Raw genomic sequence first — 24,268 nt, 5'->3', positions numbered from 1 at the left:
TACCACCAGCCGTGACCGTCGACTAAACCATTAAGAATGGAACACAGGCAGACAAAAATAGAGACCCTTATTCTATATAATTATGAATAAAAGATATTAATCAATATTTTATTTAAAAAATATCTAAATGGCTTGATTTTAGAGAATATGTTGAACATTTTAATTGAATGATAAAAAATAGGTTCCAAATACTTGACTTTTATAAGCTACACTGAGCTACTAGTGGTTTACCTCAAAACGCAGTCGTTTGGAAGTTGAACTCATCAAAGTTCAAACCAACCTCCATTATCTCCACTCCTCGATACTCGATCTTTTAACTCCACCACCATCCCCCCCTTCTTCCCGCCACCGCCATTCTCCGGTCATCACTATCCATTCCGACCAACATGGTCCAATTCCACGAGCACATAATCACAGACCTCCTAGAGGATCCCGCCGGTGGACTTGTAATCCTTTCGTCAGGTCTTTCGCTTCCCAAACTCCTTTCCTCTCTTCTCCTCCTCCACCATCCCTCCCAAGGCACTCTCCTCATCCTTTCCACTTCTCCTTCCCTCAAATCCCAAATCCTCTACCACCTCAAAACCCACCACCACTACTCCCCTGAAAACCACCAAATTACTGAAATCACCGCCGAGCTCCCCTCCCATTACCGCCTGTCCCTTTACTCCTCCGGTCAAATTTGTTTCATCACTCCAAGAATTCTCATCGTTGACCTTCTAACTAACAAAATCCCCGTTACTAGCCTATCGGGACTGATTCTTCTTAATGTCCACTCTCTCTCTGAAACCTCGACTGAAGCTTTCATAGCTCGAATCGTCAAAACCCTAACTCAGTCTATTTACATCCGTGCCTTCACCGACAAGCCGCAAGCTATGGTGGCGGGATTTTCGAAGACTGAAAGGATACTGAAGTCTCTTTATATAAAAAAACTGCACCTTTGGCCCAGGTTTCAGGTTTACGTATCCGAGGAGCTGGAGAGAGCCCCGCCGGAGGTGGTTGATGTGAGGGTTCCAATGACTAAGTACATGGTGGGGATACAGAAGGCCATTGTGGAAGTTATGGATGCGTGTTTGAAAGAGATCAGAAAGACCAACAAAGTTGACGTCGAGGATTTGACAGTGGAGAATGGGTTGTTTAAGTCGTTTGATGAGATAGTGAGGAGGCAGTTGGATCCCATTTGGCATATCTTGGGGAAGAAGACTAAGCAACTGGTTTCGGATTTGAAGACCTTGAGAAAGTTGCTGGATTATCTTGTTAGGTAAAGCTTGTACTTAACTATTGGGTGAAGAATGTTTTGCTTTTTGATTGATGGGTTAATAGTGGGTTTACTGAATTGATTTGTTTTGATTGGTAGTTCCCTAATGAACATACACTAATTATGAATTCTGTGAATTAATTTTGATATATGATTTGGGTAGGTATGATGCAGTGAGTTATTTGAAATATTTGGATACGCTTAGGGTGTCAGAGAGTTTCCGGTCTGTTTGGATTTTTGCAGAGTCCAGCTTTAAGATATTTGACTATGCAAAGAAGCGTGTCTATCGTTTGGCAAGGTCAAATGATGCAAAAGTAAATGAGCCAAGTAAGAGCACTTCCGGCAAGAAGAGGAAACTAAAGAGGGATGATGATAACGAGGAAAAAGGTGAGGGCATATTATTCTCTTTTCTGATTTTGACCATTTGGCAAGCTCTTCTGTGGCATTACCTTTAACTCTTGTTTGCATGCTTATTTACTATTTAGTAGTTGATGGTGCTTCATCCACTGGAAAAAATGGCGGGGTTATATTAGAGGAGGTTTTGGAGGCAGCACCAAAGTGGAAGGTGTTACGTGTGAGTGAGTGAGTGACATTTTCTTTGTTAGCTTATTGTTACATCTGTTTGCTACCATAATATATTTGCAAGCTATTGATCTATAGTGATCGAGACTGACCTTTTCACTTGTCATTTTGTTTTCTGGTTATCCAAGTGCATATCATTGTTTTAAATTAAAATTTCTGGTGAAAAATAAATGATATAATCTAGTATGGACCTTTTAGGTTTATTTTAGAGGTGATAATTTTATTACAGGAGATTCTTGAGGAGATAGAGGAAGAAAGACAAAAGCAGGCCTTACCGAGAGAAGACCTAGTTGAAAGTGAAGAGGTTGATAGTGGTATTGTTGTAGTGGCATGCAAAGATGAATGCTCATGCATGCAGCTTGAAGATTTCATCGCAAATGGCCCCCAGAAGGTTTTTAATTTCCACTTTTTCCTTAAAACTTTCTTTTCTAAATTTTTGTCCTTTATTTGGAGCAAGTCTAAACCTTCATGAAGCATGCAAAAACAAAATTTTTCACTCGGGTTAGATAGTTTGCTTTATTTTCGAACAGCCATAAGCTAGAGCATGGATTAGTGCTTAGTTAACACCATTCTTTATGGCTTAGCCAATCTGTGGCAGCTCATGCCATTGCATGTTACTTTCCATTTCAGAAGCGAGTTCCAACACTTTGGTATTTTACTGAGATATAGGTAGTTTTGATTACAGTCTGATGCTAGGTTGCAAAATTGATGGCAATCTTTTCCTTGTCATTTGCAAAGTTGGGCGTCACAGGAAGCCAAGAGACATATTAAAACATATGCATAGGCATCAACTCAGTTAGAGTCCCATCTAAACTAAAAGTAGTTATTTCAACAACAATGGACCTATATAATAAAAAATTATATGTAACCAATTCATGCATGTTTTCTTTTGAAGGTATTGCGAGAAGAATGGCAGAAGTACTTGTTGAGCAAAGTAGAATTGCGTGGTTTGCCAATGCCTCAGAAAAAGAAACCTAAACCGAGGGAATCAAAGGGATTTGGCATTCTTGATGGAGTTGTTCCTGTTACAGCCACACACAATGCAGAACCTACGAGTGTAAACAAGCTGGAGCATGATGCCCTGTTCGCAGCAGCATCAGAAATAAGAAATCAATGCAGGAGGGATTATATTGTTGAAGATGAGCCACAGGTTCTTGTTGACAGCAAACGTCAAAAAGGAAGGGGAAAAGGTCAGAATAAAAGAGGTCAAAGAAAAAATGCTCAGAATTCTGGAAATAAAGTTGATGATGCCAATAACAAAGTGGCAGCAAGTGATAAGCCTGAAATATCTAGTTCAGAGCATAAAGGCCAAACAGCTGATAATGATTCAGCTGTTACAGATGGTTATCCTGAAAACAAATTGAAGGGGGCACGGGAGATTCTTCGGAGGCATACTCAACAGCCTGGTTTTTCATACAGCAATGTGAAGCAAATACCTCCTGTGTACTTTTATGCTCAAGAAAGTGATCAGCCTATACTTGACATTTTAAAGCCTTCTGTAATTATTGTTTACCATCCAGACATGACATTTGTTCGAGAAATCGAAGTCTATAAGGCTGAAAATCCCTCAAAGAATTTGAAAGTTTATTTTCTTTTCTATGAAGATTCTACTGAGGTCCAAAAGTTTGAGGCAAGCATTAGCAGGGAAAATGGAGCATTTGAATCATTGATTAGACAGAAATCTTTGATGATGATCCCAGTTGATCAGGTATGTTATTCATGACTTTTCTAATGCATTCTAGGTAAATTCATATTGTTCATCCTACAAAAATGTAAAAAATATTAGAGTTGTGATTTACTGGGTTTCGTCAACATAATTAGACGACTTTTCACAAGCCTATTGAAGGAGAAAAAGATGCATTTTTTTTTTTGAGATCATAGCGTTTGAGATTCAGCTGTTTGTAATATTATGGGAAGATTTTTTTTTCTTTCTTCAATGAGGGATTAAAAGAGGAATACTTAGTGTAGTGTTCTGTTTTTTAATTTTTACACCTATGCTATCTACTAATCTCTATTTTATTGGTGGTTTTCACTTGATATTGGAGAAGAATGCGAATAGCCTGGGATTGAATTCTTCTATGGAGTCGCAGCCTTCTAGTTCCCAAAATTCAATAACCAGAAGGGCTGGTGGAAGAAAGGAAGTTGAGAAGGAAATGCAGGTGCCATCACATTATGGACCTTCCCTAAGATTTTCTCTCTTCATTTCTTCTACAAATTATTATTTAGAGATTTCTGCCCTTTCAGGTCATAGTGGACATGAGGGAATTCATGAGCAGCCTTCCAAATGTTCTCCACCAGAAAGGGATGCGTATCATACCAGTGACCTTGGAAGTAGGGGATTATATCCTCTCTCCATTAATATGTGTGGAGAGAAAGAGTATTCAAGATCTTTTTATGAGCTTCACATCAGGCCGCCTTTACCACCAAGTGGAAACAATGGTCTGCTATTATAGAATACCTGTTCTTCTGATTGAGTTTTCACAAGACAAATGCTTTTCGTTTCAGGTAAACTTAGTTACATCTAAGATAAGGTCTCTATGGTTGGTTTTGTAGCTTTATTAATTGGATATTAAATTTGCAGTCAGCAAGTGATATTGGTGAGGATGTCACGCCAACTAGTATCATATCCAAGCTCTCTTTGCTTGTTATGCACTTTCCACGCTTGCGAATCATCTGGTCTCGTAGTTTGCATGCTACTGCTGAAATATTTGCTTCACTTAAGGCAAATCAGGACGAACCTGATGAGGCAAAGTCAATCAGAATTGGTGTCCCATCAGAAGAGGGGATTGTGGAAAATGATGTGAGGTAAGATGATACTGCTATTTTTCTTTCTTGCATTAAAATTTTGCATTGTGATGCTTTGAGGGAAGATGGAGAGATAATTGCTACTTTTGTTTAGCTTGATGTATCCTTGTGCTTTTTGGCTGGATGTACCTGGTCGGATAAAAGCCACAATGGCCATTAGTTAATTTTGCATTTGACAATGGACCTAGTGGTTGAATTCTCTGAAAAAACATGGAATTGCACCTGGCCTCTGGGTGCAAAGTTCAGTAGTTCCGTTACTGTTTTTACTATGTTATTTTGTGTGCTAATATTTAATCAATCGCAGAGCTGAGAACTACAATACATCTGCAGTGGAGTTTTTAAGACGTCTCCCAGGAGTGACAGATTCCAACTACAGGGCTATAATGGATGGGTGTAAAAGCTTATCTGAACTTGCTCTTCTTCCTGTGGAGAGACTAACAGAACTAATGGGTGGTCAGAAGGCTGCTCGAACTCTCAGAGACTTCCTTGACGCCAAGTATCCAACCTTGTTATAATTCCAGTGGTACAGAAATTGTGCCTAATTTATTGATTGGTGTGTTAGTCAGACACCCGTGAGCTTCATTGTTGCTGTAGAATTGTTTTTCTTAATTGAGCTGATTATTTCGATATATTCTCATCTTGTTTCTTTGCATGGAAATCTGAGCTTTCCCTTCTATATATTTTCCATTTTTTGGGTCAATCCATAGTCAGTGTAACAACCAACATTAATAAAACGAGGGGAAACCTCAAAAATATTCTTCTCCTTTTAAAAAAAAAAAATTAATTTTTTTAACTGTAACAACTGACTAACCAATACAGTTGACAACTGACAAACGGATGTGGCGTCGCGTCAGGCTGCTGCCCGTCAGCGAAAGGGCTTTTATTTCCGTGCAAAATTAACAAGCGACCTTATACCTTCAGCGCATATTGAACGAGTTATTAACATTAGAGGATAAATTTTTGCAGGGTGATCATTGTGTCAGAGACTAGTCATTTTAATTTTTACAGATAAATTTTGCAAATTGAGCTTGCAAATGAATTTTTAAAACGAAGCTGATATGAATGGAGCATTTCTTTTGATCCTGGAATTTATTCATATTTGTATAAACTTATATTGGAAATAAGTTTATTAAGTTTTTGGATTTTTCTTAAGAGCCAAATGAGTTTAATTTAAATTTTTTTATTAAATATATCCTAAATTTTATATTTAGGGTTAATATAATATTATTTTTTAATAATAAAGCATCATTTTTAATTAATTTAAAAATTTTGAAAAAATATGAAATAGTAAATAATTTTTTAAATTATAAAATATAATTTTATTATTAATAAATTGTTAAGTTAGAATTTATTCGATTCTAAATTTAAAATTAAGGATTTATTTAATAAAAAATTAAATTAAATTTATTTATCTGAAAAAAAAAATATAGGTTTAATTTGATTTGTTTTTAAATTATACTTGGTGTTTTTTGCGACACATCAATGATGGTGTATTCACAATACGATGTCGCTTGATCCGGATTTCTCCATCAAAACAAATATATATAAAAGAAATGTGCCATCATTCCTTCATTCATCCTAACGTTTCTGACTGAGATATGGCTCTCTCTGCTGCCGCCAACCTCTCCACCGCCAAGACCCCGATCTCTCATTCAGCTTCCGCCACCTCCTTCTCCCCTCTCAACCCTCAAATCTTCCCCCTCCATGTCACCACCACCCCTGCCACCATAAAAAAACCCAGACCTGCTATCGTGGCCTCAGTCTCCACCTCTTTATCACCATCGTCGTCATCCAACGTAATTTCTCCCAACTGGTCGTTGGACAGCTGGAAAACAAAACCCGCCCATCAACTCCCGGAATACCCTGATCAGGGAGAATTGGAATCGGCGCTCCACACACTAAGCACCTTCCCGCCAATAGTTTTCGCAGGGGAGGCGAGGAAGCTCGAGGAAAGAATAGCCGATGCAGCCGTAGGAAATGCGTTTTTGCTTCAAGGTGGAGATTGTGCGGAGAGTTTCAAAGAGTTCAGTGCCAACAACATTCGTGATACCTTCCGGGTTTTGTTACAGATGGGTGTTGTTCTCAGTTTCGGTGCCCAAATGCCCATCATCAAGGTCCCAACTTCCTGCATACTATATAAATGTTTGTTTGATATTGCGGCTGAATGTGGTTGTAAATGGATTTTTGGAAGATTGGATTCTCTTTTGGGTCTGTTTGGTTGCGATTGGTTTAAATTCAATTTCGCGCAAAAGCAGAATATTAACGATTTTTCAAATATATCCTTCAATTTTTTTTAATTGGAATTTTATTCGAATTCTACACACTCAAAACACTCTTGGCCCAATTGGGATTGTTTTTATCCGTTTGGTTTCTGATTCATTTCTCTGTATGCGATTAATTTTAAGGATGGCATTCGTGATGGATGCTTGATGCATTGGATTTCTGTAGAAACCATGCGAATTTGGTTTGATGCCTATTTCTTTTTTTATTTCCATATGATGCTATTGATCGAAGTGCCAACCAAAACCGTCTTTTTAATGGTTTAGAAGATAAAGGTATAGAAGTAAAGATTGGGGGCTGGAAAGATAACAGTATGGACTAATGAAGAAAATGAGTATCAGTTAGAATGTTGCTTGACTAGTGAGTACTCCACTACGTTTTTATATAGAAAATATTGGAGCTTTGCAAATGTAGTTATGAACTGCAATTCTTTTCTTTATATCCATTTTAAATTCTCTTATTCATTCGAGATTTTTTCCAAATAAGGTGCTTAAATGTGAAAAGTGTTGGAACTTCTTAAATGTTTCACTATGAGCTTAAAATATTTGCAGTTTACACATTTCAGTTGTCTTGTTGATTGCTTAACATATCCTCTTATTCATATTAGGGTCGCGTTCCTTACTGTCTCCTACAGTGCATCTCCTAACTGCTCTGGAAATTAGCGATTAGGTTTCTTACTAACAGGGAAGAATTTGTGTTACACTTATTTCACAAATTACTATAATTTATATTTGCAATGATCTAGTTGTATAAATTCTGTGTATGGGATCTAAGTCACTTAGTTGCTTTTATGATTTATCATGCTACTAGTTTCTGTGTTGGAGACGTTAGTTTCTAACATGTCGTGGATCCTGATTGATGTTTATTTCAGTTTATTGGTATGGAGAACTTACAGTAATCACATAATTTCACTTTGAGCATTCTATTCTAATTTGATTTGGTTTCTTATAAAGAAACTGATTGTGAGGCTTGTCTTCATTTTGATTGACCACATAACAGGTAGGAAGGATGGCAGGCCAATTTGCAAAACCTAGGTCTGAGCCATTTGAGATAAAAGATGGTGTGAAACTCCCAAGTTATCGAGGAGACAATATTAATGCTGATGCTTTTGATGAGAAATCTAGAATCCCTGATCCTCAAAGGTTGATTAGAGCATACCTGCAATCTGTTGGCACCTTGAATCTCCTTAGGGCTTTTGCTACTGGTGGATATGCTGCTATGCAAAGAGTTTCACAATGGAATCTTGACTTTGTTCTGCATAGTGAGCAAGGAGACAGGTGTGTCCTGGATTTGTACATTTTTATATATCATTTAGATTCTTCATCCACTTTCAACTTAAACTGAACTTCCAGCTTGGCCTCATATGTCTGACAAGCTCTCAAATTGTAGGTCCTGCATAGTTTACAACTGAAGTGTGATATACTGCTGCATAAATTGGTCCACGTGATAAAGTACTCTTATCAAGAATAGAATATTTTTTTTTATGACAGTTTGATGGCCCTTGTTTTCTGCTATTTGATTTGTAAATTGGTGGTTATTTTATTGGCATAATATAGTCAATGAAATCTATAAGAATGAAGATATTTTTAGATGCATTGGTAATTGGATTTACAAACAGTTGGTATCTTTTTGTAATTTTTATTATTGAATATCTTTTGCTCAAATGCAGGTACATGGAACTTGCACGGAGAGTAGATGAGGCTCTGGGGTTCATGGCTGCCGCTGGTCTCACTGTTGATCATCCTGTAATGAACACAACTGAATTTTGGACATCTCATGAGTGCCTTCATTTGCCATATGAGCAGGCTTTAACCAGAGAGGACTCAACAACTGGCCTCTTTTACGACTGTTCTGCTCACATGCTCTGGGTAGGGGAGAGGACTCGGCAGTTGGATGGAGCTCATGTTGAATTCCTCCGAGGTGTTTCCAACCCTCTTGGCATCAAGGTAAGTAGAAATTACAACCTGTAGAGTCTGAAAGGCTAGAACCATACATGACATAAAACCTTGCCAAAAAATTGGTAAATGACAATTGTATGCTGAATTTCATTGCTAGGAAAAGAGGAAACAAAAAAAATTCCGTGTCAAATTTTGATACAAATGTGTGTAATAATGTTAATGTTATTTCATGTTTGCCTTGAAATAAATGAGGATGCTTCCTTATGTGTTTTATCACAAGTACCTTGAAGGATTTTGGTGGAGAAATTTTTTCAACAAGCTTTGAGTTTTTTTATGGATTGATAGGTTCACTAAATCAAGGAGGCGTAATTGCTTCCATGCAGTTTGCCAAAAGATATGACAGACAATTTACTGTCAATTCTTCTTGTGTTCGTTTACTTTTTTTAATTTGTTTATACTCTTGGCTTGTTGTACAGGTAAGTGATAAGATGGATCCCCAGGAGCTTGTGAAGTTGTGTGAAATTCTTAACCCTCACAACAGACCTGGAAGGTTAACGATAATTGCCAGAATGGGAGCGGACAACCTGCGGATAAAACTCCCCCATCTCATTAGAGCTATACGGCAGGCTGGGCTTATAGTCACCTGGGTCAGTGACCCCATGCATGGCAATACTATTAAGGCTCCATGTGGTCTCAAGACTCGGCCATTTGATTCCATTAGGGTAAGAGAAGCCATGAAATACCTTTTTCAGAACTTCTAATTCATCATTGCTCACGAGTCCTCTTCAGAGGGGATATTAATAGCAATTAACTTGGCTTGCCTCAGGCTGAGCTTAGGGCATTCTTTGATGTGCATGATCAAGAAGGCAGCTACCCTGGAGGGGTCCATCTTGAAATGACGGGGCAGAATGTAACAGAGTGTGTTGGAGGGTCAAAGGCTGTGACTTTTGATGACTTAAATTCCCGCTACCACACACACTGTGACCCTAGGCTGAATGCATCACAGTCGCTAGAACTGGCATTTGCTATAGCAGAGAGGTTGAGGAGGAAAAGGTTAAGGTCTGGTAATGGCATCCTTAAAGGGCACAACGTCGGTGGATCTGTAGCGTAAGATGCTTGGCTTAGGATTTTGTTTAGGTTGTTGCATTTAGCTTGGTCGTTTAAGCTTTTGTAAACTGAAAATAAACTGCCGATACTGGCATGCAACTTTATTCTTTTTATTACTAAAGGGTGGAAGGCCTCTTAACTATGTTCTCTTTCCTCTCTTTCATATTCACACGCGCGCGCACACAAACAAACGGCAATACATAAGTTATTGTCTATTTTATTTGACATAAGAACGTTCATCATCGTTATTATTATTATGACTCAACAGCTTTATGCTGCTTTTGTGACATTATTAGCTGCAATTAGCTTGGTTATGGTCTCCAGATCAGTTTTGAAGGCCTTAGCAAGAATATCTGCACTAATCCCACTTGCAAACAAAGTAGTAGGCAATGGCACGGTTCCTGCATTTGCACTTCCGAACATCCCAAGAGCATATGCGGGAGAATCACTTCTTGTGTTAACCTGGAAATGAACCAGCCCCTTGGGGAAGATAAACATGTCAGGAACTTGAAGTGTTTGAACGAAGAGTTTGTTTGTGGAGTCTACAAAACCAACTTCAAGAACTCCTTCTAGTAGTATCAGGAGCTCTGCTGATCTTGGATGAACATGAGGAGGATTGATGCCTGAGGGAGGATATATAAGTGCAGCAACAGAAACACTTTGGCCTTCCAGAGCGGGGAATTCTTTCATAGAAGCTTTTGTTACAATGGCTGCAGTTTTTCCTGTTATATTCACATTTACTAATTCTCTGAACCCAGTGTAGGTGAAGAAATCGCTGGTTATGTTGGTGGGATCAAGGCCTAAAGGTACTAAGAAATCCTTGAGGATATCTGGGTCTCCTGCATTACCCAAAAATGAATTCGCTAATGCCATGATGATGGCCAAGGCTATGAAGCTGCAGATCTTTCCCATTTCTGGATTGAGAATTGATTAGCATTTGAAGACAGCTTGAATTTTCAAGATTGTGTTGGTAGACTATATATAGGCAGTGGATGAAGATGGGTAAAGTTCAAAGCATTTTCAATCGCTATCTCATTTCTGAGTCTGCCCGAAAAGTGAAAACTTACAAAGAGTGCAATGCCAGATACTAGTTGGCAGTCGATGCTTCATAGGTAATCGATATGCTCTATATTTTGTGTTCTACATATAGCCAGCTTGGCATTAGATTCTGTAAACTGTTAAGCCATGTTTTTTTTCCCCTCCATCCAAAGGTATATTTTCATTGATGGAAACTAAAGATACAGCTTAGTCCCAAGTTTAAAAAAGGTCTAACAAGGATATAAAACATGAAACCCGAAATAAATATGGAGTTAACAAACGAAAAGCCCAGCATACAAACAACATATCCAAACCCTATACAACTAGGTCGAAGAGAATCTGACCTCACAAAATAGACAAAGCCAGAGAGTGCAATAGGTAGGGGTGATCACAACCAGAGATCTTTCCCAAGCCAAATCGAGAAGGAGAACTTCCCATGTAAAGATTAACATATCACAACTTTCGATTTATATTTCTAGAAATTTTTCCAGAAGGCTGAGTGAAAGTCAATAAAGAAACTCAAAGGACTAGCTGAAACTGTGGAGTGTTTAGAACAAATTGTGGTTTGATCGAAGTTGAGAGTTAAAAAATAAAGACTTAGAGAACGGTTGGCTTGCATATGGTGATAGGACAACTTCCACCACAACAACAAGATGCAGATTAAAGAAACCTATTATTAAGAAGCGGAAATCTGCCTAAAAAAAATAAAAGAAACTAAAGAAATAGAATCCATTCCACTGTTGGAAAGTGAAAAATGAGGTTCACTAGACCGAAAGGGGTAGGGAAAGCAGATGTAGAGCTGTGACAACCAACCTAGTCCCAGAGAGAAAAGGAAGAGAGGTGTTAAGCCATGTCAAGGAGTAAATTTGGAGTATGATAATTATTCCATGTGGATGATTTTACACAAAATGATAATTCAATAAAATATAAATGAGTCTGTATAAATATATTATGCAAATAGGAAAAGTAAAAATAAACTACCAAATAATTTTTTAACAAATAATCTTTTTTTGTCTATATATCAAATTATTAATCAATTGCTATTTGATTAATCAAATTATTAATCAATTCCATTTCAAGGGCTTTACCTATATATATTGAATAATTATAAATTTATTTTATTTTTATTTAAAATTTAAATTTTTATTGGTTTAATTATATTAATATCCTATTTAAATTGAAATTAGTTGAAGAATTATTTTAATATTTAAATTCTATATAATTAAAATTTATTCTTAGTCTTAAATAAAATCTTACAAAAGATGACTCATAAAAATGAAGAAAAATAAATGGAGGAAGAAAAAAAAAAATCATACAACCAGCATTTGAATTCTTTAAAATTGTTATTTTTTTAAATATTACAAGTATTAAATGAATTATTAATAAATACATTCAACGGAAATAATTATTAAATATATATTATTTTATAATATCTCGTATACTCTATTTTTAATATATTCAAAATTTTTAATTAAATGATTAAAATAACACATTTAAATATTAAATAATTTTTAAAAATATAAAAAAACAATAATTAATTTTTTAAAAATAAAAATAAAATTATTTTCCCTCTCTTTTACAAACACTTACATGAGCTTTAAGCGGCTGCAACCTTTTCTGTTTAAGAAAAAACTAAATTTAATATAACTATGTAAAGCTAAATTAATGTAGCTACTGCCTTACTTGATCGAGACCTATGAAATGAGATTCGACAAAATTCTCGTAACCTCAACAAGAAATATTAATTTCATCAATTACTTCCAAATGGATAACAAACAACAGTACACAAGTTATTGTCTATGTCATTTGACATCAGAATCTTGTTTTTTGGCTTGATCATGTTCATCATCATGTTATTTATTATTTTTACTTTTATTATCGATAAGACTCAACAGCTTTATGCTGCTTCTGTGACATTGTTAGCCGCAATTAGCTTGGATATGGTATCCACATCAGTTTTGAAGGCTTCAGCAAGAATTTCTGCACTAATCCCACTTGCAAACAAAGTGCTAGGCAACGGCACAGTTCCTGCATTTGCACTTCCGAACATCCCAAGAGCATATGCGGGAGAATCACTCCTTGTGTTAACCTGGAAATGAACCAGCCCCTTGGGGAAGATAAACATGTCAGGAACTTGAAGAGTTTGAACGAAGAGTTTGTTTGTGGAGTCCACAAATCCAACTTCAAGAACTCCTTCTAATAGTATCAGGAGCTCTGCTGATCTTGGATGAACATGAGGAGGGTTGATGCCTGAGGGAGGATATATAAGGGCAGCAACAGAAACACTTTGGCCTTCCAGGGCAGGGAACTCTTTCATGGATGCTTTTGTTACAATGGCTGCAGTTTTTCCTGTTATATTTACGTTTACTAATTCTCTGAACCCAGTGTAGGTGAAGAAATCGCTGGTTATGTTGGTGGGGAAGCCTAAAGGTACTAAGAAATCCTTGAGGATATCTGGGTCTCCTGCATTACCCAAAAATGAATTGGCTAATGCCAGGATCATGGCCATGGCTGTGAAGCTGCTGACCTTTCCCATTTCTGGATTGAGGATTGATTAATATTTGAAGATAAGTTGAATTTTCAAGATTGTGTTGGTAGACTATATATAGGCAGTGGTTGAAGATGGGGAAAGCTCCAAGCATTTTCAGTCGCTTATCTCATTTCTGTGTCTGCATGAGAACTTGCAAAGGGTGGAATGCCGCATGCTAGTTGGCAATCGATGCTTCATAGGCAATTGACATGACCTATATTTTGTTTTCTCCGTATACCCAACTGCAGTAATTTTAGAGCAAGGTTGTTATATGTGGCAATCTAATAATATGATAAAACATGGAATAAGAAAGAAATTAATAAGAGAGAGAAAAAGAATCAACTCACTTTTTATTTTTTATTTTTTATTTTTTTCAACACATTTGATATATTTCAAACAAATAAATAAAAAATACTGCGAGTGATTTCTATGTAACATTTTGAAAAAATGATTATATTCGGTGTATATATTTTTTTATTCATAAAAATGATTGTATTTATTTCTCATTTAGCATGAAATGATTTTAAAAAAAAAGAATTCAAATGAATTATTGTAAAATTATTTATGATTTCATTTTTATATATAATAAAAAAAATTTAAATTCTTTTATCCAATTTTATTTGAAAAAAATAATTAAACTAAATTGAAATTTTAAATAAATTAATATTAGATGAATGAATATGCACACACACAATATAAATTTACCAAATGTAATTTGGCTCCGCCTATCTATATTTGCTTAATTGGAAACATTATTGAGTAAATTATTGAAAATTAAGGAGTTGCACATTACGTGCAGACTTGACGAGCTTTTGAGCATCTTTGAGAACATGCAAGATCCTGAACGACTCCAGCTGCTGTGAAAAGAGCCTGAAAGGTGATAAAGGCAATGCTGAAGGCCTCATTAATCGTAACGTCTTGACAGGATATTATTTTTTGCTAACAACAAAGTTCAAATAAGAAAAAGGATATCCTTCTACTTGCTAATTTTTTTAGATTAAAAGTTTTTCTCTTAATTGGGGTAAGTATTTTCAGGAAATAGAATTCTGCAAACAAGTACTGCTGAAATAATTCTTGCATTTTACTAACTTATCTAGATAATTTTTAATAAGTTTCACTTCCTTAATTAAGTTTAATAGAACTTACTAATTAATCTTTTAATTTATTACGCTTTAAATTATTAAAAAAATTAATTTTATGCTGAGCACATTTTTATTATATATCTTAAAAAGTATATTTTATGGATGTATATTTTTTAAGAAATGGATAAATTTAAATTAAATAAGGCCTAAAAAAGCACTAGAACTTACAAGTTGCTGTTGGTTTATATTGAACTTAGAACTTGCAAGTAACACATTTTCTGGCTGCAATGCTTGATTAATTATATATCTTGTTTATCATGTTATTTTCATAATTAGTTTTAAATAGGACTCGAATTCAATTTTTTTTTTTATTGAGTTAAATCTAATTGATAATTATCATTTCTTGATTTTTATAATGAGACTTAAAAACTTGCATGATTTCAATACTACTAGGACCATTCCTCGATCTATGGGTTATTAGTGCATATGATGTCCATTAGAAAATCCATAAGATTAATTAAGCATCAAGTTGATAAATTAATTTCAAAATATAAAGCTTAATTTTTCATTATAATAGGCTAGGCTATATTCAAAAGAATCTTAGTCTTTTAAATATTTATTAATTGTTGAATTAAAGAAATTAAAATCAGGAAAAGTAATATTTATGAATGTCATTATTTTCAAATTCTGAAGCTTGGATGAAACAACGACATAAAACATTCTTGCTTATTAATCGGAACCGAATGTTGATATTGGCTTGAAAATTAATTAATCTACAATTTCAACAGCATTCAAATGCTTTATGCTGCTAATTTATTCTTGCTGAAGCTGCAAAGAAATTAAAGAAGCCATGACATTGCCATTGGAATGCTCTACTTATTTGCCTCAATTAGCTTGTTGATGGTCTGCTCATCAGTTTTGAAGGCCTTGGCAAGTATGTCTGCGCTTATTCCACTTCCAAATAGAGTGCTTGGCAATAACACAGTCCCAGCATTTGCACTTCCAAGTATCCCAAGAGCAATACAAGGAGAATCAGTTTTAGTGTTCACTTGAAAATGAACCAGTCCTTTTGGGAAGACGAACATGTCAGGAGCCTGGAGAGTTTGTGTATAGAGCTTATTCGTCGTGTCTACGAATCCAACTTCTAAACTCCCCAGGAGAACTATTAGGAGCTCAGATGCTCTGGGATGAACATGTGGAGGATTCATTCCTGAAGGTGGGTACATTATTGCAGCAACGGAGACTCCTTGGCCTTCCAGGGCTGAGAATTCTTTCAGTGTTGCTTTGGTCACCAGAGCTGTTGTTCTCCCAGTTAAATTTGCTTCCCTGAGGGCTCTGAAGCCTGTGAAGGTGAAGTATTGGCTTGTTATGGTGGTGGGATCAAGGCCTAGAGGTACCACGAAGTCTTTGAGGAGATCCGGATCTCCAGCAGTGACAAGAACTGCATTCCCTATTGCAAGGATTAGGAAAACAGCTGCATGGCTGCAAAGCTTGTCCATGTTAACTTTGATGGATAAAAGGCTTCACTGAAACTTTGGAAGTGGGTTCAACTTCCAAGTTGTGGTCCTTCCTTTATATAGGTGATTACATCAGGACAGAGACAGGTCACAGCATTTTCTTGCCTTGGATATTTCTGAATTGTTTGCTCACATGAAAGCATGCAAAGAATATATAGGCAAGGCAAGCGATACTTTAGATGGGACCTGGTTTTTGGCTGTTTTCTGCTTGCAAATTGCTACACATGTGCAGCTGCAGGATTCTCGATAAAACTTTAAATGTTTTGGAATAGTTGGTATATTCCTCCCTAAATAATTTCGCAGATCAAACAATGTTTCTATTTAAGATTTTGAGCTCATTCCGAAATTTTTAATTATAAGAAACAAGCTATTGTATTTTCCATACACCGATAGAAAAAAAAAAAAAAACTATTTAATTCATATTATGTCACGAAATTAATTAATTAACTCCTATTTAAAATACATTAAATAATTTGAAAGGTTCCTTTAGAAGACTATTTAAATATGCTTCTCTGCATATTTTCTCCAAATTTTGGGTTTTACGTTTAGAATTTGCAGTAGCTGATCTCAAATTCAAGCTCCACTGAATTCAGATGTCCAGAAAAGGGGAATCTACCTTGTCTTATTACTCACCCATAAATGGGAAAAAAAATGTCAACCAAAAACTGATAATGGTTTTAAGATTCAGCACAACCAAAATCAATGCCAGATAGCCATGGGTTACAAATGTGGGTTCCACTCATGAATACAGGCCATGCAGGCTTTCCTGTTTCTCTCATATCCTTTAAAATTGATTACTACCTAATGCCCCAAATCAAAATTAAACAAATTTAAAGCTTTGAGCTCTATGTACTCTCAATTTCAGGATTTCATACTTTCTACACATGCATTATCATTACCTCTTCATGAATGGTTCTTTTAGCCAGCAATTTCAGCAGGAATGATATATGTCAATTCCATGGTTGAGCTGCAGAAATATATCTTAACAAGGGATCCACCAGAAAGGCACATAACTTTATCTGCACTGGAGTGTTCTTCAATAGTTAACGTCGACTGCTGCAATAACTGGAAGGTACAGCAGACAGCTCCTGTCTTCCTTTCCACTCTTCACCAGGTTTCAAGGTTATGGGATTTTCCACACAAGAAGCATCTACACACAACATATTCTTGTATTCGCCATGGCTAAAATCAGGCAATGTCTTTGCTTTCTTATCCCATGGATTCCAAACCACTGCACAGGAAAATGGAACCATGCTAATAACCACCGAGTAATGATTCTCTCTAGAAATAGAAACATTTGTTATTCTGTATGGGCTTCAGTTATGGTTAACTGCTAGAATCCAAAGGTTTTTTTATTGGTGTTGCCAACAATTGAAAAATTATATATAAGAACAAACCAAAAGCCTACTAAATAAGGGGAAAAAAACGTGTTCGTAAAAAATGGTTGTAGGTTTTATTGAGTGTACAGTAAGGCTCCATTTGTTTCGTGAAAAACATTTTCCAAGAAAATAATTTTTGTAATTTTTTGTGTTTGGAACATTTAGGAAGGTTAGTCATAAAAATTGAATAGAGAAAATTAAGTCATTTTGAAGGAAAAAGTGATCCATCCGAAAAAGAAGTCATTTTTCTACTTCAAGAATCTTATTAACACAATTGGACTTTCTATATATGAATCTTATTAACACCCTTTGTTTTTTTAATTTTGCAATCAAATAATGGAAATTAAGTTAGTTCTTGGAAAATAATTTCCTTAAAAAAATATTTTCCAAATATAAGCTATTTTTTACAAAAGAAACAGAGCCTAAAACTGCTAAAGTTGTAACGAATTTATATATCATGCCTCTGGTTTCACCTCTTACCAATTCTAGTTACCACCAAACCTTACCTAAGCATGTAAAAAGGGGTCTAAATTAATATCCCATTCTACAGCTTTCTAATAGGGTGTTTCACATTGAGTTTGGAATGTCAAAAGTGCTTTTTTGAAAAATCACCATTTTAGATGCTGTTGAAAAAAAAACAGTTTGGGAAAAAATGTTTTGTTATTTTGATGTCCTTATGACTAAATTATGTAAAAAATAGTTTAAATTATTTTTTAATATTTTCTAAATAGTAGTTTAAAGAAATGCCAAACAGATCCTAAGAGTGCAGAAACTTGAGCATCAAAAATTTTATTCAGAGAAACCAAATCTTTTTTTCATATAGATGATATTTGCAAGGTCAGGTAAGGAGATGCTCAAAGGAAAAGGAAAGCTACCACCAGGCAAGCAGCAATTTTTACATACAGCACATGTCTACAGTTTGGGCAAGTAAGCATAAGATATGTGATGCCTAGATCACTTGGAATTAATATACTGAAGTTTTGCAGCTATTTTTACACCTCCTTTGTTCAAACTTCGAAGGCAATTGAAAACAGGGAAAGGAATAAAAAAAGAAGCAATATTTGGTTAAATATACACCAACAAAACAATTTTTAAAGAAAAAAGCAGAAAAGGAAAGGAAATGAATTGCATTTAAGAAGAACAAATTTTCTTTCTTGAGACGCCATGCTAGTCTATCTTGAGTATTTAACAGTAACCACATGAGCATTATTGCAAATTTAACAGAGGAGAAAAAGAGAGAGGAAAATTGGAAAAGATATTAACTTTCCTTTCCCCTTTTCTTTTTCTAAAATTTACTCAAACATTGTAACATTTGGAGAAAGAAAACTGAACGTGAAAGTTCAAGCAGATGATGCTTAACATTGTAAAATGTATTAGCCATAGCTATTTCTGACTTGTGAGAAAATTATCAGGTCTTGAAAACTCATTTACCATATTATCGCAAGAGCAATTTTTCATGTATGTAACTTCAGCTTCAACTAAGCAACTCTAACAATAAAATTCATTATGTCTACTAACCATATTGTAGCTTCCTAACATGATAACATGATTGAAGGGAAAACATGTGGGTATTATTACACTTACCCGCATCAGGAAGTCCATCCTTTCGCAATACAAACGTTCTCTTCTTTTCATGGTCCAGAATAGCAATTTTGGTGGGCGTACTAACATATACCTTATCCACCTTTACAATTAAAAATATAGTAATAGTTAATGAATTTTAAAAGCAAAAAAAAAAGAGCAAGAAAACCATGAACATTATTTTCAAACAGATACTAACTTCTGATTCAAATGTTATTGCATCCCCTTGTTCAGTGAATCGCTCTCTGTTATTCAGATTGTCTAGATAATCCAAAGTCTCCAGTCCCTCCACACGCACTTCACTGAACAACAAAAAGGATAAGTTGACAACAAGTAGAAATCAATATAGAGAGAAAAAGAAAATCAATAATCTGTTGTTCTAAAAAGACCTGCCAAAAGCATGATTCTGTTGACTGCTCATACAACTGATTGAGATAAATTTAGGGGCACAGATAATTGGTGCAAAATGCACCACATGGAACGTATTCTAAATGATGCATTAAATGTTGGAATGTATAGCTCAATAGGATACTATTCTCATCTGTCCTATTAAGAGTATACAAATTAATTATGAACTAAACTGACCTGACTATATATAGCCCATATGAAAGAGAACAACATTTGCAAGCAAGATTTTGATGTCAAACATTGGATCCTGCCCTGATTTTCATTTATTGATACTTAAAAAGATGTCCTAAGTAGAGCCATGTTCCAACCAACCTAGAACATAATTCATAAAGGTAAAAGATTTTCCCAATATGTTATCATGCTTTGAATCTCAGCTATAGAAAACTTGGTGAATATATCTTCTGATAAATATTCTGATAATTGCTAAGCTGTTCAGACATCAAAACAAAACAAAGGTCCCTGCAAATATTAACTAACCAATGGTAATGGAAAGAGGAAATCTATATAACATTTCCACCTCAAAATTGAAATCTGACCTAAAAATTTCAAGGGCCTATAGTGACGAGGACGACAAACAGACAAATGACTTCATACAAACTTGTACATAGCCAAGTGTGTTCGAATTATCGTTGTTAAGCAACTGAAAGTATCAAGAATGGACAACTAGGAAGTTAAAGAAAAAGAAAAGAGAGAGAGAGAGAGAGAGAAAGAAAAGGTTAAGTGTTGGAGATGCACAAGCTGTGTCTACCATGATGGTCAGGCACCCAGAATACTGATAGCAATAAAGATTCAAAAGACTCATATAACAAATAAATCTTGTCATAAAACCTGATATCAGAAACGGCAAAATAGGTCTGATAGGAAAATGTGAATGTAAATGGCTTTCCATCAGTGTTTGTATTCCGAATTCGAGATGTCAACATCAGATCTCCTCCAGGTCCCAGAGTTACCCTTAGACGAAACTCATATCTGCAAATAGTTTTGAAGTATTATCTAGTTTATGTTTACAAGCTTGAGACTGGAAACCATAAAAGTATGAACTCAATTGTTTACTACGGTCAGCCAAACTTGCACGATTCCTTCAACTGCATTAGAAATGTACATACCTGTGAGGCCAGATTTTAATGCCTTCTTCGGAATGTTTAAGAATCAAATCAATGAAGGCCTTGTTGGTACTACATGTTGGAAAAGGCGGGGGATCAGGATCCATGCACCATACCCTGTTCCTTGAAAATCCACGATGCTCAAGAGAACAGTGACTTCCAAACTGCATATGTCAAACAATTTATTTTAAAAAAAGGAAATTGAAAAAATTGAAAAAAAAAATATCAATACCAGTTTAAGGACATACTTGAGGAAAACAAATTTGGATACCTCCATTAATTACTTTCGGGGGCTGAAAAGTAGCCTGCATAAAGCATAACAGTAAGCAGTAAGTGTAAAAGCGAGAAGTCATGCCGCCTTCACAAATTAAGGGCATAGAATACAACTAATTTAGTAGTCCAGCACTCTGTAGTACTCAGAGAATATTAGTCATAACCCGTTTGGAAGGTTTATAATTTACATTATGGGGTTTAAATACCAAACTTTTTGGAAGAAGAAATTTTCAAATTATTGCTAGAATCAGTGTAGCCCATTCATTGGGCTTCTTCCCGAAGTACAACAAAACCCTTTACACTGATATGAGTGCTTTTTACAATCAAGAGAGAAGGCAAGTATCGAAAGAGCCATAAAAAAAAACACATCCATCTCAGATAGAAAAAGACTTCTCATTGAACACAAGAGTGGACCAGTCATGGTGTAGTTTCATAGCTTTTGCACTGTAGTTAAGTAATTCAATCCAAGTTATTCCTCCAGCAGAAAACTGATAAAGAGATATACGCATAAACTAAGATGTTAATAAACAGAATCGTTCAACTGAAGATATATATCCAAACAAAAAAAATTGAAAGCTTAGAATTCCTCTATACCAGAATAGTTTCTGATACAAATTTCTAAACGAACTTGACTAAATACTTCAACTGACATCCATGGGAAAAAAGTTATTGCAATTTTTTTTTCTTTTTTAAATACAAAATAACTATAGAATCTCTACAGAATTATTCAATTTGATTATGGGGTGGTCCCTGCCACCAAGTCCAAAGAAGATGATAATTCACCAAGGCTCTTCAGCAAAACAGCTTCTTACAATGACCAACATGTTACCTTGCTACTAAGAAAAAGCATTTCTTCACCATGCTCATTCTTCCAAGATGTCACTTGGCCTCCATACAGGTACACCTGTTTAAGAGGTAAGTGCTATTAGCATGTAAGCTCCAACCAGTATTTACTACTAAAATTTAACTTGGCCACCCCAGCTGCTAGAAAAAGAAAAAAAAGGGGAAAAAAAAAAGAAAAAAGGAAAGAAATTAATGCACTCAAACGACTAATGGCACAGCACCCATGACTTCATCAACAATGAAAAGAGAAATAGAAAGAAGAGCTTTCATTTATAACTTATAAGGATTTCTTTCAGAAAAAAAAGGTAAATACAAGACGAATAGTCTAAAAACTATCACATTCGTCACCGGAATTGATATCCAACAAAATAAGCAATAACTGTTCACCTCAAAAAGAAAAATGCTTTTAAGTTTAGACTCTACAGAATACTTGAATAAAATAATTTAAAAAAAGAGGGAGTATCCGATAGATGGGGGAAATTTATAATATATAAACAACAGAAGAAAGCAAGACACATGGAAAAGACGACAGAGCATCATTTTCCAACGCTAGAAAGTCGTTCTCGTATTAAAAATTATACAGTTCTAAAGCACCAGAATTCCAAATCGGAAATCCAGTGATTCACATTTCTCAAATATAAGAGAAACTGAGAGAAGCAGACCGAATATCAGCCTCCACGGACGTCCAGAGCAGACCCAATTCTCCAAATCAGGATAATAAAGCAGAAACAAAGTGAATCCCTGTTTTGCTCTAAGCAATCAGACGATTAGAAAAGAGCAACAAAAACATTAAAAAAGAAAAAGTGACTGTATGAGCGGGATGCATCTTAAAATTTCAGATCCTTAACAGCATTCAAACAACAATGTACCTGTGCATAGTAAATTAGACAATCTCCAAAAAAAAAATCACCATTTAATCATTCATGAGCATTTGATTTATAATATTAAAGACATGAATATTCAAAGAGAGGAATTTTCTTTTTTTTAGATTTTGAAGGAATAATAATACCTCGGCAGAGAAACCACGAACCTCTCGGAGAATGACCTTGTCAAGGCCATTAACGCCCTTGCACCTCTCTACATAATGACACGTTTTCTCCTCTGCCATCCCTTCACATTCTTTCACTTTCTGATTCTCTCAAATTCTGTTAAAAAGGTGATTTTCATTTCATTCAAATTACAATTGCTAGACTCAAAGCATTGACACCCACAGTGTTAGTCTATGCACCTTACACCACTCTATAAATTCCTCATGCACCCCCCTAATTTAAACCATAACTAAATTTAACCCATGCTTCTGTTCTTCTGCTCATCTTTTTTTTTTCTTAAAAAAATAAAAACTAGAAAAGAAAAAGGAAGGCTCAAGTCCTCTGATTGTTCATCTTTGACAGATTCATTTAAATTGAAAGCAGCGATTTACAGATTTGCTTGATGGCCCAAGCCCAATTACGAGATTCATCATTAGAAAAATAGAAAGCAAAAGAGAAAATTCACATTTTGAGAACCCATGGATTAGAATTTAAACAAAGCTGCCACCTTTTAGATTGGATGACTTCTTTCAATCGCTTCAATTCCTTGATTTTCGTCGAACAAGCTTTGATTTTTTTTTTTTTTGTTTGGTCTTTTTGCGAAACAGCTTTGAATAATATTTGAAATTAATTTGATGTATATTTTTATTAGAATATGTATCAGAACTAGTAAGGTGATCGGCTCGACGGTGCATATGTATCCTAATCCCAAGAAACGTCCTTATCATAGAGGTCTTAAATTCATGAAACTTCCCATATTTTTGTGTAATTTATTATTTTTAATTTCGAAATTCAATTAAAATTCTTTTTTTTTTCTCATTTTTATAAGTTAGTAAAAATAATTTTTTGTTATTATATTTCATTTTTGTATAATTATAAATAGGTTAAAAATATTTAACTTTTTATATCGTTCCATATTTATCTATTTAAATATTTAAATTAAAATTATAACATATTGATTATTAAAAATATAAATTTATAATAATTATAATAATTAAAAATAAAAATAATTCTATTTATTAATATTGATTCTTTTCATTTTATAATTTTTATTTATTTTTTAATAATATTAAAATTTTTATTCATTTTATATTTTACATTATAATAACATATAAATTAATTATTATAATTTTATTTTAAATCAATTTCTCTAAATATTTATTAATATTTAATAAAATTTAATTTTTTTAAATAAATATAATTAAAAAAATTATCTTTTTAATATATATATAAATATATTTGAAAAACAAATAAGATTCTCTTTTCTAAGTTTCCCTTCTTAAACCTAACTTCTTCTTTTCTCTTCTGCCATGTAATACAATTTGTATCAATTGACTATTGAAGCGGCTCATCCCATCAAATGTTAGTGATGACCTCTGAGTTCACCTCATCCCAATCTAAGACCAGGCCCATGAAAATAACCCATTACTTAGAGATCCTCAAGCCATTCACGCCAACTAGGTCCGGTCTGTCAAGCCTCACGACCAGGCTATATCCGGCTCTCTCCACCAGGCCGGCCTCATCTTCTCTATGCTTTGGGCCGATTCCATTTAGACCCT

General features: G+C 34.9%; 6 protein-coding genes across 10 annotated transcripts; 2 read left to right on the top strand and 4 right to left on the bottom strand.

Moving 5' to 3' along the window:
• The first annotated feature begins 279 nt into the window (after positions 1-279).
• LOC110629813 (DNA repair endonuclease UVH1) lies at positions 280-5,271 on the top strand. 2 transcript variants are annotated; one of them, XM_021776967.2, is made up of 9 exons: positions 280-1,258; positions 1,419-1,642; positions 1,744-1,829; positions 2,067-2,228; positions 2,733-3,545; positions 3,886-3,996; positions 4,082-4,342; positions 4,419-4,642; positions 4,947-5,271. In XM_021776967.2, the coding sequence occupies exons 1-9, from the start codon at positions 387-389 to the stop codon at positions 5,155-5,157; spliced, it is 2,964 nt and encodes a 987-aa protein (XP_021632659.1). In that variant the 5' UTR covers positions 280-386; the 3' UTR covers positions 5,158-5,271. The 2 variants fall into 2 exon arrangements, with proteins under 2 accessions (XP_021632659.1, XP_021632651.1); XM_021776959.2 differs by having other exon boundaries at positions 281-1,258; positions 1,741-1,829.
• A 925-nt stretch (positions 5,272-6,196) lies between these two features.
• On the top strand, positions 6,197-10,069 carry LOC110629799 (phospho-2-dehydro-3-deoxyheptonate aldolase 2, chloroplastic). The gene is made up of 5 exons (XM_021776940.2): positions 6,197-6,756; positions 7,922-8,199; positions 8,592-8,868; positions 9,297-9,542; positions 9,647-10,069. Exons 1-5 carry the CDS (start codon positions 6,241-6,243, stop codon positions 9,929-9,931), a joined length of 1,602 nt encoding a protein of 533 aa, XP_021632632.1. The 5' UTR covers positions 6,197-6,240; the 3' UTR covers positions 9,932-10,069.
• Positions 10,070-10,124: 55 nt separating this feature from the next.
• Positions 10,125-10,889, bottom strand: LOC110629806 (putative germin-like protein 9-2). Its single transcript, XM_021776952.2, has one exon. The coding sequence runs from the start codon at positions 10,837-10,839 to the stop codon at positions 10,198-10,200; it is 642 nt and encodes a 213-aa protein (XP_021632644.1). The 5' UTR covers positions 10,840-10,889; the 3' UTR covers positions 10,125-10,197.
• A 1,799-nt stretch (positions 10,890-12,688) lies between these two features.
• LOC110609606 (putative germin-like protein 9-2) lies at positions 12,689-13,553 on the bottom strand. Its single transcript, XM_021749313.2, has one exon. It carries the CDS (start codon positions 13,499-13,501, stop codon positions 12,863-12,865), a length of 639 nt encoding a protein of 212 aa, XP_021605005.1. The 5' UTR covers positions 13,502-13,553; the 3' UTR covers positions 12,689-12,862.
• A 1,685-nt stretch (positions 13,554-15,238) lies between these two features.
• Positions 15,239-16,207, bottom strand: LOC110620980 (germin-like protein 9-3). Its single transcript, XM_021764943.2, has one exon. It carries the CDS (start codon positions 16,074-16,076, stop codon positions 15,450-15,452), a length of 627 nt encoding a protein of 208 aa, XP_021620635.1. The 5' UTR covers positions 16,077-16,207; the 3' UTR covers positions 15,239-15,449.
• A 484-nt stretch (positions 16,208-16,691) lies between these two features.
• LOC110621801 (putative glucose-6-phosphate 1-epimerase) lies at positions 16,692-23,345 on the bottom strand. Of its 4 annotated transcripts, none has more exons than XM_021766117.2 (9): positions 23,218-23,345; positions 22,712-22,826; positions 21,668-21,742; positions 20,814-20,870; positions 20,569-20,729; positions 20,291-20,431; positions 19,254-19,356; positions 19,058-19,157; positions 16,692-17,325 (listed from the first exon to the last, which is right to left on the bottom strand). In XM_021766117.2, exons 2-9 carry the CDS (start codon positions 22,787-22,789, stop codon positions 17,138-17,140), a joined length of 903 nt encoding a protein of 300 aa, XP_021621809.1. In that variant the 5' UTR covers positions 22,790-22,826; positions 23,218-23,345; the 3' UTR covers positions 16,692-17,137. The 4 variants fall into 4 exon arrangements, with proteins under 4 accessions (XP_021621809.1, XP_021621802.1, XP_043812585.1 ...); XM_021766110.2 differs by having other exon boundaries at positions 22,691-22,826; positions 23,218-23,344; XM_043956650.1 differs by lacking the exon at positions 23,218-23,345 and having other exon boundaries at positions 22,712-23,174.
• Positions 23,346-24,268: the final 923 nt, after the last annotated feature.

Source organism: Manihot esculenta, chromosome 1 (genome assembly GCF_001659605.2).
Source record: "Manihot esculenta cultivar AM560-2 chromosome 1, M.esculenta_v8, whole genome shotgun sequence".
In the NCBI taxonomy this organism is placed as follows: Eukaryota; Viridiplantae; Streptophyta; class Magnoliopsida; order Malpighiales; family Euphorbiaceae; genus Manihot; species Manihot esculenta.
This window is presented reverse-complemented; position numbering and strand designations above follow the sequence as displayed.